The sequence below is a fragment of the Schistocerca serialis genome, chromosome 12 (genome assembly GCF_023864345.2).
Source record: "Schistocerca serialis cubense isolate TAMUIC-IGC-003099 chromosome 12, iqSchSeri2.2, whole genome shotgun sequence".
Classification (NCBI taxonomy): domain Eukaryota; kingdom Metazoa; phylum Arthropoda; class Insecta; order Orthoptera; family Acrididae; genus Schistocerca; species Schistocerca serialis.
The window spans coordinates 11757990-11770685 of record NC_064649.1 but is presented as its reverse complement, the minus strand read 5'-3'; the positions used below and the strand labels follow the sequence as shown (position 1 = coordinate 11770685).

At 43.8% G+C, this 12696-nt stretch overlaps 1 protein-coding gene across 1 annotated transcript in view; it reads right to left on the bottom strand.

Moving 5' to 3' along the window:
• LOC126428348 (aminopeptidase N-like) overlaps positions 1–12696 on the bottom strand; it is a 173594-nt gene that overhangs the window by 91693 nt on the left and 69205 nt on the right. The window contains exon 5 of the mRNA XM_050090280.1: positions 238–387. Within this exon, the coding sequence (XP_049946237.1) occupies positions 238–387 (150 nt within the window). The remainder of the gene's footprint in view (positions 1–237; positions 388–12696) is intronic.

The window sequence follows — 12696 nt, the reverse complement described above, 5'->3', positions numbered from 1 at the left end:
CGACCATTGCAACACATGTAGATCTTCAGCGTACAAGTTGAGTATTAACAGTTTATGTATTTTATACTGATGTTTGTTATTCATTCCATGCTTGATTTGCGGTTCAATTCCCATGCTGTTTCCAGAACAGAAATGTATTTTGTACCTGTGTCTACCACATGGACACACATCATTTGGTGCCGATTCTAAGTGAAAATGTGTGAAAGCCAAATAGGGGCGTTAGACATCTGGACTTACATGGTAGAATTCAACCGGGTGTTGAAGAGCACATTGTAGCTGGAGGGGACGCTGAAACTGAAGGCGAAAGGCGCCTTGATGGCTGGCTCGTCGTAGCAGGGGAAAGCGCGCCGGGCGTATGTCGGCTGGAACTGCGTTGTCCCGAGCCACCTGGCGACAGAAGCACACACCACAAATTAGTTGTTGAACTTCTGCCCCATCTACCCCACACTCACTGGTTCGGCGTTGCAGAGGAAAGCGTGCCAGTACATCGGGCGGAAACGAATCCTGCAGAGTCACCTGGTGGCAAAAAACACACAAGAAATTAGTTGTTGTACTTCTGCCACATCTATCCCCTACTCACTGGCTCATCATAGAAGGGGAAGAGGCGCCAGGTGTATGTCGGCGGGAACTGTATTGTGCTGAGCCACCTGTGGGCAGAAGTGTACACATATAGTTAGCTGTGTGTCCTCGGAGTCTTTCGTAGCAGCATACATGCATAAAGCATTCTCGGTTTTTTCGATGGCCATCGAAAGCTCGAGCATTTTATTCGAACTGACGCAGCTGGAAAACCGAGAACGTTTTATTCATATAGTTAGCTGTTGTACTCCTGCCCTGCCTCAACCTCACTCTGTTTACATTGCACAGCTTCTCTGCTTCTGTCTCTCATTAATTCGTACACTGTATTTTATACATGCCATCAACAAGGAGAGACTTTAGGAATGACTGCCTAGTCAAAGTACAGATTTATTTAATTTATTTATTAGTTCATTTACTTCACCTGGCATACAGACCCTCTCTTACATCTAACGAGACATCCTTATTGAATTACAAATATTATAAGTATAGTTCAGGAGCAGTACATAATAATACTAATTATTATTATAATTATAGTTATAATGGTACATAACAAATGAGCTATGATACAAATTGGAAATTTTGGAAATTTGTGGTAAGTTCCTATGGGACCAAACTGCTGTGATCATCTGCCCCCTAGGGTTACACACTACTTAATCTAACTTAAGCTAACTTACGCGGAGGACCACACACACACACACATATGTACGCACACAAACACACACACACACATGCCCGAGGGAGGACTCGAACCTCCAATGGGGGGAGCCAGACGAGGCGGCTACCCTGCAGAGCGAGCCAAATAGCATCCAGTTTAACAGTGAGGAGGAGAGAACAAGACATGCAAAAGAAATGGACGATTAGCACCATCATTATGGTAGACGTCACTGTCCCAGTAATATCAGCGTTAAATTGGAAAGCACCGGATCCAACCCCACATGTAGAATTGCTGGCACAAACGCTTCAACACACGTACTTCACTGTGTAACCCGGCACCTTTATTCAACAACCACTTATTGGACCAAAACGCCCCATAAGGTTCTAACATGCCTTTTAGCAACAGAAGGAGACCCAACAGACTCGCATAAATACTGGCCTATCACATGCTTATGCAAAATGTATTATGAGATCACATCAGATTCAAACAAAATTATATATACTGAAATTTGATGCAAATCACTTTGGGAGCATATGACCAGAGAGTCTTAGCGAAGAAATCTCGAGTTGTTAAAGGTCATCTGGACACATATTCTGTTTTACTAGAGCAAGCAGTGGATGACAAAGTGTAATGTGTATACAGTCTTCATTACTTACAAAAATCATTTGATTCACTTCCATCTACATGGCGTACTGAAGTTCTGCAGATATACAGGGTGGTCAGAAACTGCCAATAGAAATTTAAGGGTGTTGCAGGGTAGGTTGTGCTGAGAAATAACTGTTAACAAAAATCTCGATACGTTACGCCATTTCCAATTGAAACTGGACAATCAGGCCGCTGCGCGAATTCAAATGCCCTCCAGAGAAGGCGTCCCAAATGTGTTCTTCGTTTTGTTTCCTGGAGCCGAACAAGAGTGCATTACAGGAATTGGACTTGAGACGGTAGTAAGAACCGAACCCAAGCCAAAGGCTGAGTGGCCTTGAACTCTATCTTCCATGTCACGAGAGGAACTGACATTAATTGCATTTGGCGGGCCGCTTGAATTTGTGTGTGCAACAGTCTTATTGGCTAACTTCAATGATAAAATGCTCAGAATCGGCAAAAGTATCGAATTTCTTTCTTATTTCTCAGCGCAACCTATCCTGCAACACCCTTACAAGCTCAACAAACGGAAACATGGTCCGTAGCAAGTTGTAATGCGATCTTTATTTAATCGAGCGATTAGCTAATTACCATGTTGTTACACATAGAGCAAAATACAGACTACGATCTTAAAAAATGTCACTGCAGTCAGGATCCTTTCGTAAAATGAAGGATTATGGCTACTTTTTACTTGTAATTAACAGTGATGTGAAAATGACATGAAATACAAATGTTACAAACGTGTTTTACAAAGACGCTTACTCCAAACTGGAGCCGGCCGGAGCGACCGAACGGTTCTAGGCGCTACAGTCTGGAACAGCGAGACCGCTACGGTCGCAGGTTCGAATCCTGCCTCGGGCATGGATGTGTGTGATGTCCTTAGGTTAGTTATGTTTAAATAGTTCTAAGTTCTAGGGGACTGATGACCTCAGCAGTTAAGTCCCATAGTGCTCAGAACCATTTGAACTCCAAACTGGCTAATCGCACGATTAAACAGACATCGCATTACAACCTACCACGAACCATGTTCACGTTTCTTAAGCATCTGGAGGCTGTAGATTCCCACAAATACAAAAGTTTAACCCTTACAAGCTTTACTCACAGTTTCTGACCACCCTCTATTCGGTAAACAACTCCATCATCAACGCAGTGTTGTCCACACACATCTAGACCCCAAATGCAACAAAATGTACCAATACAGCAAACAAGGATCAAGAGAGAGAGGGAGGGAGATTTCAGAAGGGCAGCTTAAGACCCTTATACACTAAATTGAAAAACTCATTAGATAAACACATCAAAAAAGCCCTATGACAGTTTATAAAGTTAGAGAATGTGCTAGTGAAGGTTTCCTTAAAACAGTGGCACTTACAAATGGAACTAATGGTTTTAGAAAATGTGGAATTAACCTATTTCATGTTAACATTTTCGATGAGTCGGATTTTCCTATGTCTTTAGTTTCAGACCACTCTCTAAATTCTGATGGTGCGCCTAACCCAGCAGAACCACTGGAATCAGAGAGATGTGTGTGCCCTCCAAACACGTAGAAAGGTGATATGCAAAATGTTGAAGCATATGTCTCACTGAAGGAGTTTCGTGATTTCCCAAAAGATCCTCTCATAAAAACAAATGGACACTCAAAACAGAGAAACATCATATTGTCTTAAACACCTGAGAAGGCGACTGCAGAAAAAAATTTGAGGAAAAGGGTGAAGTTAGAAGAAAATGAGAAAAGAAATGAGAAGAAAGCAACACGAAGATAACTCAGAAACGTGAAAGGAAAAGGGCTTCAAGCGGAGGTGATGGACAAGGCGATAAATATGTCTCATCTGATCAATCAGAGTGCAGTTCATCAAAAGATTTTTTTTTTATTTGAACTGGGATGTTGTGTGATTGGCGATTATATTTTGTTATAATTTCCAATTGATGTGTTTTCATACTTTAAGTCCTGATCCGTGGTAGTGATGAATATGTGGTCTCGTACCTTCCAAAAAACTAAAATAAAAAGAGGTTTTGCATTCCCTTAAGCAGAAGACTCTGTTGTGTGTCACGTATGGACACTGCAATGATTGTGCGTTGTCTATGGCTGAAAAACACTATGTCAGTTTTCGTAGACTTGATTTTCACAGAGCAAAACGTATTTTCGATTAATGCTTGTATTTATATTTAACACTGTATTAATGTTTCCTTTGTGATCTAATCTATTCAAGCATTAATAAAGCAAAAATCGTAACTGTTTAACTGTGTATTATACAGAGTACATAGTAAAACATTTGCAGCATATTTCAAAAATTACAGGTTCATTTATTAATTAGCTGCCAAATCATTTTTGTTTCACTCCAAAATGTTGGCAAATAAATTGTTCTTTCTAAAAAATATTTTATTCTGTAAGAAGTGATTTCTACAAAATAATCAAAAATGTAATTTTTGTTTCACCGTGTACCACTCTTCCCAGCTACAAAATCTCAGGTTCATCTTCGGAGGCAATGGTTATGAGATAAAGATGACTGACAAACCAACGGCGAGAAAGGATGAAAGCAATAGCGAAGAACAGAAACAAAACACCGCGCTATTACACGGGGTAATAGAGCGAGAGTGCAAAATTCTCCTCTGAGCAGGTATTAGAGCTATTTTCCGAGGCAGTAATGAAATAAAAACATGTCCTCTGCTCAAAGAAATATGCAGCCGACAAGTTACATGCTGCTGGAGTTTACGAAATCAGCCGCGAGCGTGGACTACTGTATACAGGCGAGATGGGGCGACTGATTAGCACACAGACATCGGAAACATGAAATATATACTCGTCAAAGTGACACACGAAGTCAGCAGTGGCGGAACACGAGGGTGACAGCTGCAGGCAGATAACATTTCACGAATTGCGCGTACCAGAAAAACAGCCACTTACCTTGAGCAGGAAGATTAGAGAGGCGTTAGAAACAGCCAGGGGACCCGCCGACGTGATTACAGATGGCGGGTGCAGACTTGCTGCGTCTGGGTTACCACCGGCAGTAATAGCGCTACAGGAGGGTAGCTCATGTGAAGCAACACACACATAACACACGCACATAACACACGTTGGCGAGCGGAAAACCACAGCGGCCGAAGGTAGAATACACGCCTCAGCCGACGAAACAGGCAGCAAGCAAACAGCGCTACGTCACAGTTGTCGCCCGTTTCTCTTTTGTCTATATCTACCAGTGGCAAGAAGTAAAGCAAATGCCAATCAAAGACGTCTGTTTCTATCAATGGCAAGAAATAAGGCTAACACCAATAATGGGCCCTACACAGGCACCAATTTGTCAGCCGACCGACAGACCAATGAACCAACCGACCGACCAACCGACTAATTTCGTGTCAGCCCACACCCGTCCCGACCGACTTCACACAGCGATTACAGCCCTGTTGTTGTGTTTACGATTTACGAGGTGCTGCCTGATTTTACACAGAAACGGAGAAAAAGAGAGACAGAAAGGTGTTGGCAAAGAGACTGCTAATGCGAGGGAAGAAATTCACGCACGTTCTGTTACTTAAGCAGCCGCGAGCCACTGTTTTTCGTAACTGTCTAATAAAGGATTTATCACGCATTTCGGAGCTGCTGAACACAATCAAACCATTATTAATGAAATTGAATATACACTCCTGGAAATTGAAATAAGAACACCGTGAATTCATTGTCCCAGGAAGGGGAAACTTTATTGACACATTCCTGGGGTCAGATACATCACATGATCACACTGACAGAACCACAGGCACATAGACACAGCATGCACAATGTCGGCACTAGTACAGTGTATATCCACCTTTCGCAGCAATGCAGGCTGCTATTCTCCCATGGAGACGATCGTAGAGATGCTGGATGTAGTCCTGTGGAACGGCTTGCCATGCCATTTCCACCTGGCGCCTCAGTTGGACCAGCGTTCGTGCTGGACGTGCAGACCGCGTGAGACGACGCTTCATCCAGTCCCAAACATGCTCAATGGGGGACAGATCCGGAGATCTTGCTGGCCAGGGTAGTTGACTTACACCTTCTAGAGCACGTTGGGTGGCACGGGATACATGCGGACGCGCATTGTCCTGTTGGAACAGCAAGTTCCCTTGCCGGTCTAGGAATGGTAGAACGATGGCTTCGATGACGGTTTGGATGTACCGTGCACTAACAGTGTCCCCTCGACGATCACCAGTGGTGTACGGCCAGTGTAGGAGATCGCTCCCCACACCATGATGCCGGGTGTTGGCCCTGTGTGCCTCGGTCGTATGCAGTCCTGATTGTGGCGCTCACCTGCACGGCGCCAAACACGCATACGACCATCATTGGCACCAAGGCAGAAGCGACTCTCATCGCTGAAGGCGACACGTCTCCATTCGTCCCTCCATTGACGCCTGTCGCGACACCACTGGAGGCGGGCTGCACGATGTTCGTGCGTGAGTGGAAGACGGCCTAACGGTGTGCGGGACCGTAGCCCAGTTTCATGAAGACGGTTGCGAATGGTCCTCGCCGATACCCCAGGAGCAACAGTGTCCCTAATTTGCTGGGAAGTGGCAGTGCGGTCCCCTACGGCACTGCGTAGGATCCTACGGTCTTGGCGTGCATCCGTGCGTCGCTGCGGTCCGGTCCCAGGTCGACGGGCACGTGCACCTTCCGCCGACCACCGTCGACAACATCGATGTACTGTGGAGACCTCACGCCCCACGTGTTGAGCAATTCGGCGGTATGTCCACCCGGCCTCCCGCATGCCCACTATACGCCCTCGCTCAATATCCGTCAACTGCACATACGGTTCACGTCCACACTGTCGCGGCATGCTACCAGTGTTAAAGACTGCGATGGAGCTCCGTATGCCACGGCAAACTGGCTGACACTGACGGCGGCGGTGCACAAATGCTGCGCAGCTAGCGCCATTCGACGGCCAACACCGCGGTTCCTGGTGTGTCCGCTGTGCCGTGCGTGTGATCATTGCTTGTACAGCCCTCTCGCAGTGTCCGGAGCAAGTATGGTGGGTCTGACACACCGGTGTCAATGTGTTCTTTTTTTCATTTCCAGGAGTGTAGTCATGAGAGAGGCTGTAGACCGCATGGAGAAGCTGTTAGCTAGATGGTGATTTCTAGCGACTGGCAGAAGTTTAAAGGATATCAAATTCACTGCTGTTGTATCCCCACAATTATTAACGAAAATGGTTCCTGAAACCTGCAACGAGATTTGTAGCTGACTGAGGAAATAAAATCACGGTAAATAAAAGTAAATAAAATAGCAGATAATCACGTAAACGTTATTAATTTATGCATGTGTGCAGCAAGAAAGATGACCTGTGAGTTTAAGAAACTCATTTCAGATTCTAGGAAGGAAGACCACACATGGTGCTAGTGCATTGTAATGTAATAAATACAACAACAGATACAAAATAAATGAAGCGTTTAGCAAATGTTAGAACTGAGAAAAAGAATCTCACATTTTGCTCTTCATAGCAGACGGCTGGATACAGGCAGAACCTTTTTAAAATTTAGAACAATAAATCAAGCATATCTTATGAATTAGCGTCCTTTGAATGTCAATATTTCGGTTTTTCCCATAAATATCGGAAATAAGACTTAGAATCATAAATACAGCAGCTCGACGAACTTGTACGCTATCTACGTGCCACACGAAACCATTATGGATTCATTAAAAATGAAAAAAGTGCTTCTTTTCTTGTATCTGTATTTTTATACTCCTCAATGTAGGAAAAAGATAGATTACCGGCGCTAGATGCTAGAGTTGGTGGTCGTGTGTGCGTGAGGCGTGCTTGTTTGTGTGTACGTGTGTGTGTGTGTGTGTGAATGTTGTGTGATTGTCTCTCTTTGCTGACGAGCTCTAAAGCTTGAACACCGCTCACCAGTGTGGGATCCGTAACAGATAGGACTGATTGAAGAGATAGAGAAGATCCAACGGAGAGCAGCACGCTTCGCTACAAGATCATTTAATAATCGCGAAAGCGTTACGGAGATGATAGATAAACTCCAGTGGAAGACTCTGCAACAGAGACGCTCAGTAGTTCGCTACGGGCTTTTGTTGAAGTTTCGAGAACATATCTTCACCGAGGTGTCAAGCAGTATATAGCTCCCTCCTACGTATATCTCACTAAGAGGCCAATAGGATAAAATTAGAGAGATTAGAGCCCACACAGAGGCATACCGACAGTCTTTCTTTCCACGAACAATACGAGACTGGAACAGATGAGAGAACCGATAAAGGTATCCAAGGTGGCCACCGACACACACCGTCAGGTGGCTTGCGGAGTATCGATGTAGATGTAGATGTAGACGTGAGTGTCTTTTAATAGTGCATGTCTGCAACTTGACGTACCTTCTTTATGGTAAATAGCAACCTATCTCTTCCTACATTGTTCATATTCCTGCTTGTAGTTTCCATTGTTTGATTCTTATATTCCTCGCACGACGTGTCCGACAAACATCTGGAGTCTTTATAAATTTCTCCAGAAACTTTGTCCTTAAGGTTTCGTCCACCTCGCATCCTGTCATGTCTATGAGAACAGCATCTGTAAGTAGGCTGTTTAGGTTTTTATGTTGGTAACGCAGTTGGATGTGAACAGCGCATAGCGTTGCGCAGTTGGAGGTGAGCCGCCAGCAGTGGTGGATGTGGGGAAGTGAGATGGCGGAGTTTTGAGAGCGGATGATCTGGACGTGTGTCCATCAGAGAGAGTAAATTTGTAAGACTGGATGTCATGAACTGATACATAAATATTATGACTTTTGAACATTATTAAGGTAAATACATTGTTTGTTCCCTATCAAAATCTTTCATTTGCTAACTATGCCTGTCAGTAGTTAGTGCCTTCTGTAGTTTGGATCTTTCATTTAGCTGACAGTATTGGCGCTCGCTGTATTGCAGTAGTTCGAGTAACGAAGATTTTTGTAAGTGATTCATGAAAGGTATAGGTTATTGTTAGTCAGGGCCATTCTTTTGTAGGGATTATTGAAAGTCAGATTGCGTTGCGCTAAAAATATTGTGTGTCAGTTTAGTGATGATCACAATAAGTAACGAGAGAAATGTCTGAGTACGTTCAGTTTTGCTCAGGTGTTTGAAAATCAAATAAGGTAAGGGGTTTACCAGCACAGTAATTCACTAATTTTTCAAAGGGGACGTTTCATATGTCGACCCATAGCCGAGGATACCTCACTGGAATCTTCTGATTTTTCTTGTAGTTTGTGTAATTATTGTAGCTATTGTTTATTGCTAGCGCGTAATTGTAGAGAGAATCTTCTTTGTAGTTGCAGTTTTTCATTGTTGTACAGTAAAACAGTTGTGGCATGCATGTAGATTTGCACCAAGTATTTCGCAGCTGCGCTTGCAATTAACGAGATATTATTTTCATTGCTATGCTAATGTGTTTTCTTGTTTTTGCTCTTCAAATTGTGCTTTTCTTGTTGTGTGAAATACGTGATAATTATGGCGTGTGAAAAACGTAACATTAGGCTCCAAAGTAAACTGAGAAATAATACTGACGACGAGCGTAGCATGCCAGCACCGCTGTGTAATGAATTAACAGACAGTCAACGTAGTAATTTGGTAACTGTGCATAGGGAAATGAAGCGGGCAGCAAATAATGGTGTAGGCAGTGAAACAATTAGTGAACAGGGAAGCATTATAGATCGATCGGTCAGCAACAGCTCGCCTCAGGATTCCGAACTGACAGGACACAATCTTGCAAATACTGTAGACTCAGGTTTTGCGTCCTCACTGTTTTCTCAAATAAGTCAAGACACATTTTCTGCTTTTCGAAATGCAAATATTGCCGCTTCAAATGCACTGCCGAATAGCACTGCGGAACACGTTTCAGACACAAGTGCATTGTTATGATAATTAATGCAACAAATGGGACAAAAGCTTCAAAAGTTACACACAATGGAACAAAATCTTCAAAAGTTAGTCACAATGGAACAAAATCTTCAAAAGTTAGTCACAATGGAACAAAATCTTCAAAAGTTAGACACAACAATGGAACAAAATCAGAGACAAACACAGCAACAGCTTCAAAAGTTAGACTCAATAGAACAAACGCTTGAATAAACACGTGAAGGTTTAACTGCTGAGTTACTTAAAATCTCATCGAAACGTCAAAAAGTCTGTAATGACGTAAAAACATAAATTTGTGAGCATTTCCAACCTATTTTTTCGCGTCATGAAAATGCATTGCAGATCACGAAGCAGCCATAAAAGGACTGCAAACTATTGTTCGCGAAAATCATGACACCTTGCAAGTTAAAATTGACTCAGTTGCATCCATCGATTCGGTTACGCGACTTGCAAAAACTAAGGAAAACTTAAAGGACACAGTAGATGCGATTTCAACACAAATGGACACACTGAAACTTGGTTCAGAAAAACACACTGAGGAAATAAGTTCACTGTCGGAGAAAGTAGCCGAACTTTCAGATCAGTTCACTAACTTATCTACAAAGGCAGATGATGATCTGAATGACACAATACCTGTAGCCTTCACTGACACTGAAGAGTATGAACAAATTAGAAAATTCAAACAAAATCAAAATCAAATCAATACACAGTACAAAAGAGGAATCCGTGAAGTACAAGATCAGTTGGCACAAGTAATACAAGAATTACATATTTCAGAGGAGACTCGCACTCCAATACGGGAATAGGGACTTAGAAATCCGGAACAGCCACAAAATAATAACACAGGGCATTTCGGAAATTATGAAATAAATTGGCAAGGTGCACCGAATTTTGAGATGGAACCGCCGAAAAGAAGTAACAATGACCGATATGTGAATCGCCGACATGATGATTTTGACAATAAGCTGTTCATTACTACACGTAAATTCAAAGCATTTAAGAATTCTGACATATATATAGTATATACAGGGTGAGTCACCTAACATTACCGCTAGATATATTTCGTAAACCACATCAAATAGTGACGAATCGATTCCACAGACCGAACGTGAGGAGAGGGGCTAGTGTAATTGGTTAATACAAACCATAAAAAAATGCACGGAAGTATGTTTTTTAACACAAACCTACGTTTTTTGAAATGGAACCCCGTTAGTTTTGTTAGCACATCTGAACATATAAACAAATACGTAATCAGTGCCATTTGTTGCAATGTAAAATGTTAATTACATCCGGAGATATTGTAACCTGAAGTTGACGCTTGAGTACCACTCCTCCGCTGTTCGATCGTGTGTATCGGAGAGCACCGAATTACGTAGGGATCCAAAAGGAACGGTGATGGACCTTAGGTACAGAAGAGACTGGAACAGCACATTACGTCCACATGCTAACACCATTTTATTGGTCTTTTTCACTGGCGCACATGTACATTACCATGAGGGGTGAGGTACACGTACACACGTGGTTTCCGTTTTCAATTACGGAGTGCAATAGAGTGTGTCCCGACATGTCAGGCCAATAGATGTTCAATGTGGTGGCCATCATTTGCTGCACACAATTGCAATCTCTGGCGTAATGAATGTTGTACACGCCGCAGTACATCTGGTGTAATGTCGCCGCAGGCTGCCACAATACGTTGTTTCATATCCTCTGGGGTTGTAGGCACATCACGGTACACATTCTCCTTTAACGTACCCCACAGAAAGAGGTCCAGAGGTGTAAGATCAGTAGAACGGGCTGGCCAATTTATGCGTCCTCCACGTCCTATGAAACGCCCGTCGAACATCCTGTCAAGGGTCAGCCTAGTGTTAATTGCGGAATGAGCAGGTGCACCATCATGCTGATACCACATACGTCGACTCGTTTCCAGTGGGACATTTTCGAGCAACGTTGGCAGATCATTCTGTAGAAACGCGATGTATGTTGCAGCTGTTTGGGCCCCTGCAATGAAGTGAGGACCAATGAGGTGGTCGCCAATGATTCCGCACCATACATTTACAGTCCATGGTCGCTGTCGCTCTACCTATCTGAGCCAGCGAGGATTGTCCACGGACCAGTAATGCATGTTCCGTAGATTCACTGCCCCGTGGTTTGTGAAACCCGCTTCATCGGTAAACAGGTAGAACTGCAACGTATTCTCTGTTAATGCCCATTGACAGAATTGCACTCGATGATTAAAGTCATCACGATGTAATTGCTGATGGAGCGACACATGAAACGGGTGAAAACGGTGACGATGCAGTATGCGCATGACACTACTTTGCCTCAGTCCACCGGCTCTCGCAATGTCCCGTGTACTCACTCATGTGTGGGTTCATGGCAACAGCAGCTAACACACCAACTGCACCCGCTTCTCCTGTGACGGGCCTGTTACGGACCCGTTTGCGTGCTACGACCATACCTGTTGCATACAGCTGGCGGTAGATGTTTTCCAATGTGCGGCACGTTGGATGCTCTCTGTCCGGGTACCGTTCTGCATACACCCTGCAGGCTTCAGCTGCATTTCGTCGACACTCGCCATAGAGGAGTATCATCTCCGCCTTTTCAGAGCTCGAATACACCATGGTCACAGTTCCTACAACACTACAATATCACAGACGTCTGGTAACACGGTGTGCTACAGTTGGTCTGCGTGCGGAGACGAATGCAGAATAACTATAGCAGCAAGCGCTACATGCGGACACTGCGACAGCTGGACCAAACCACAACAGTGCACTACAGCCACACTCGTAAACACGGTCGTCATCGTAAACATGTCCCTGCAGATGCTGCTCGCCGACCGTGGCCCGTGTTTGTTACAACACGCAACTGAACGTCGGAGGTTTCAAGTTCAAAATGGCTCTGAGCACTATGGGACTCAACATCTGTGGCCATCAGACCCCTAGAACTTAGAACTACTTAAACCTAACTAACCTAA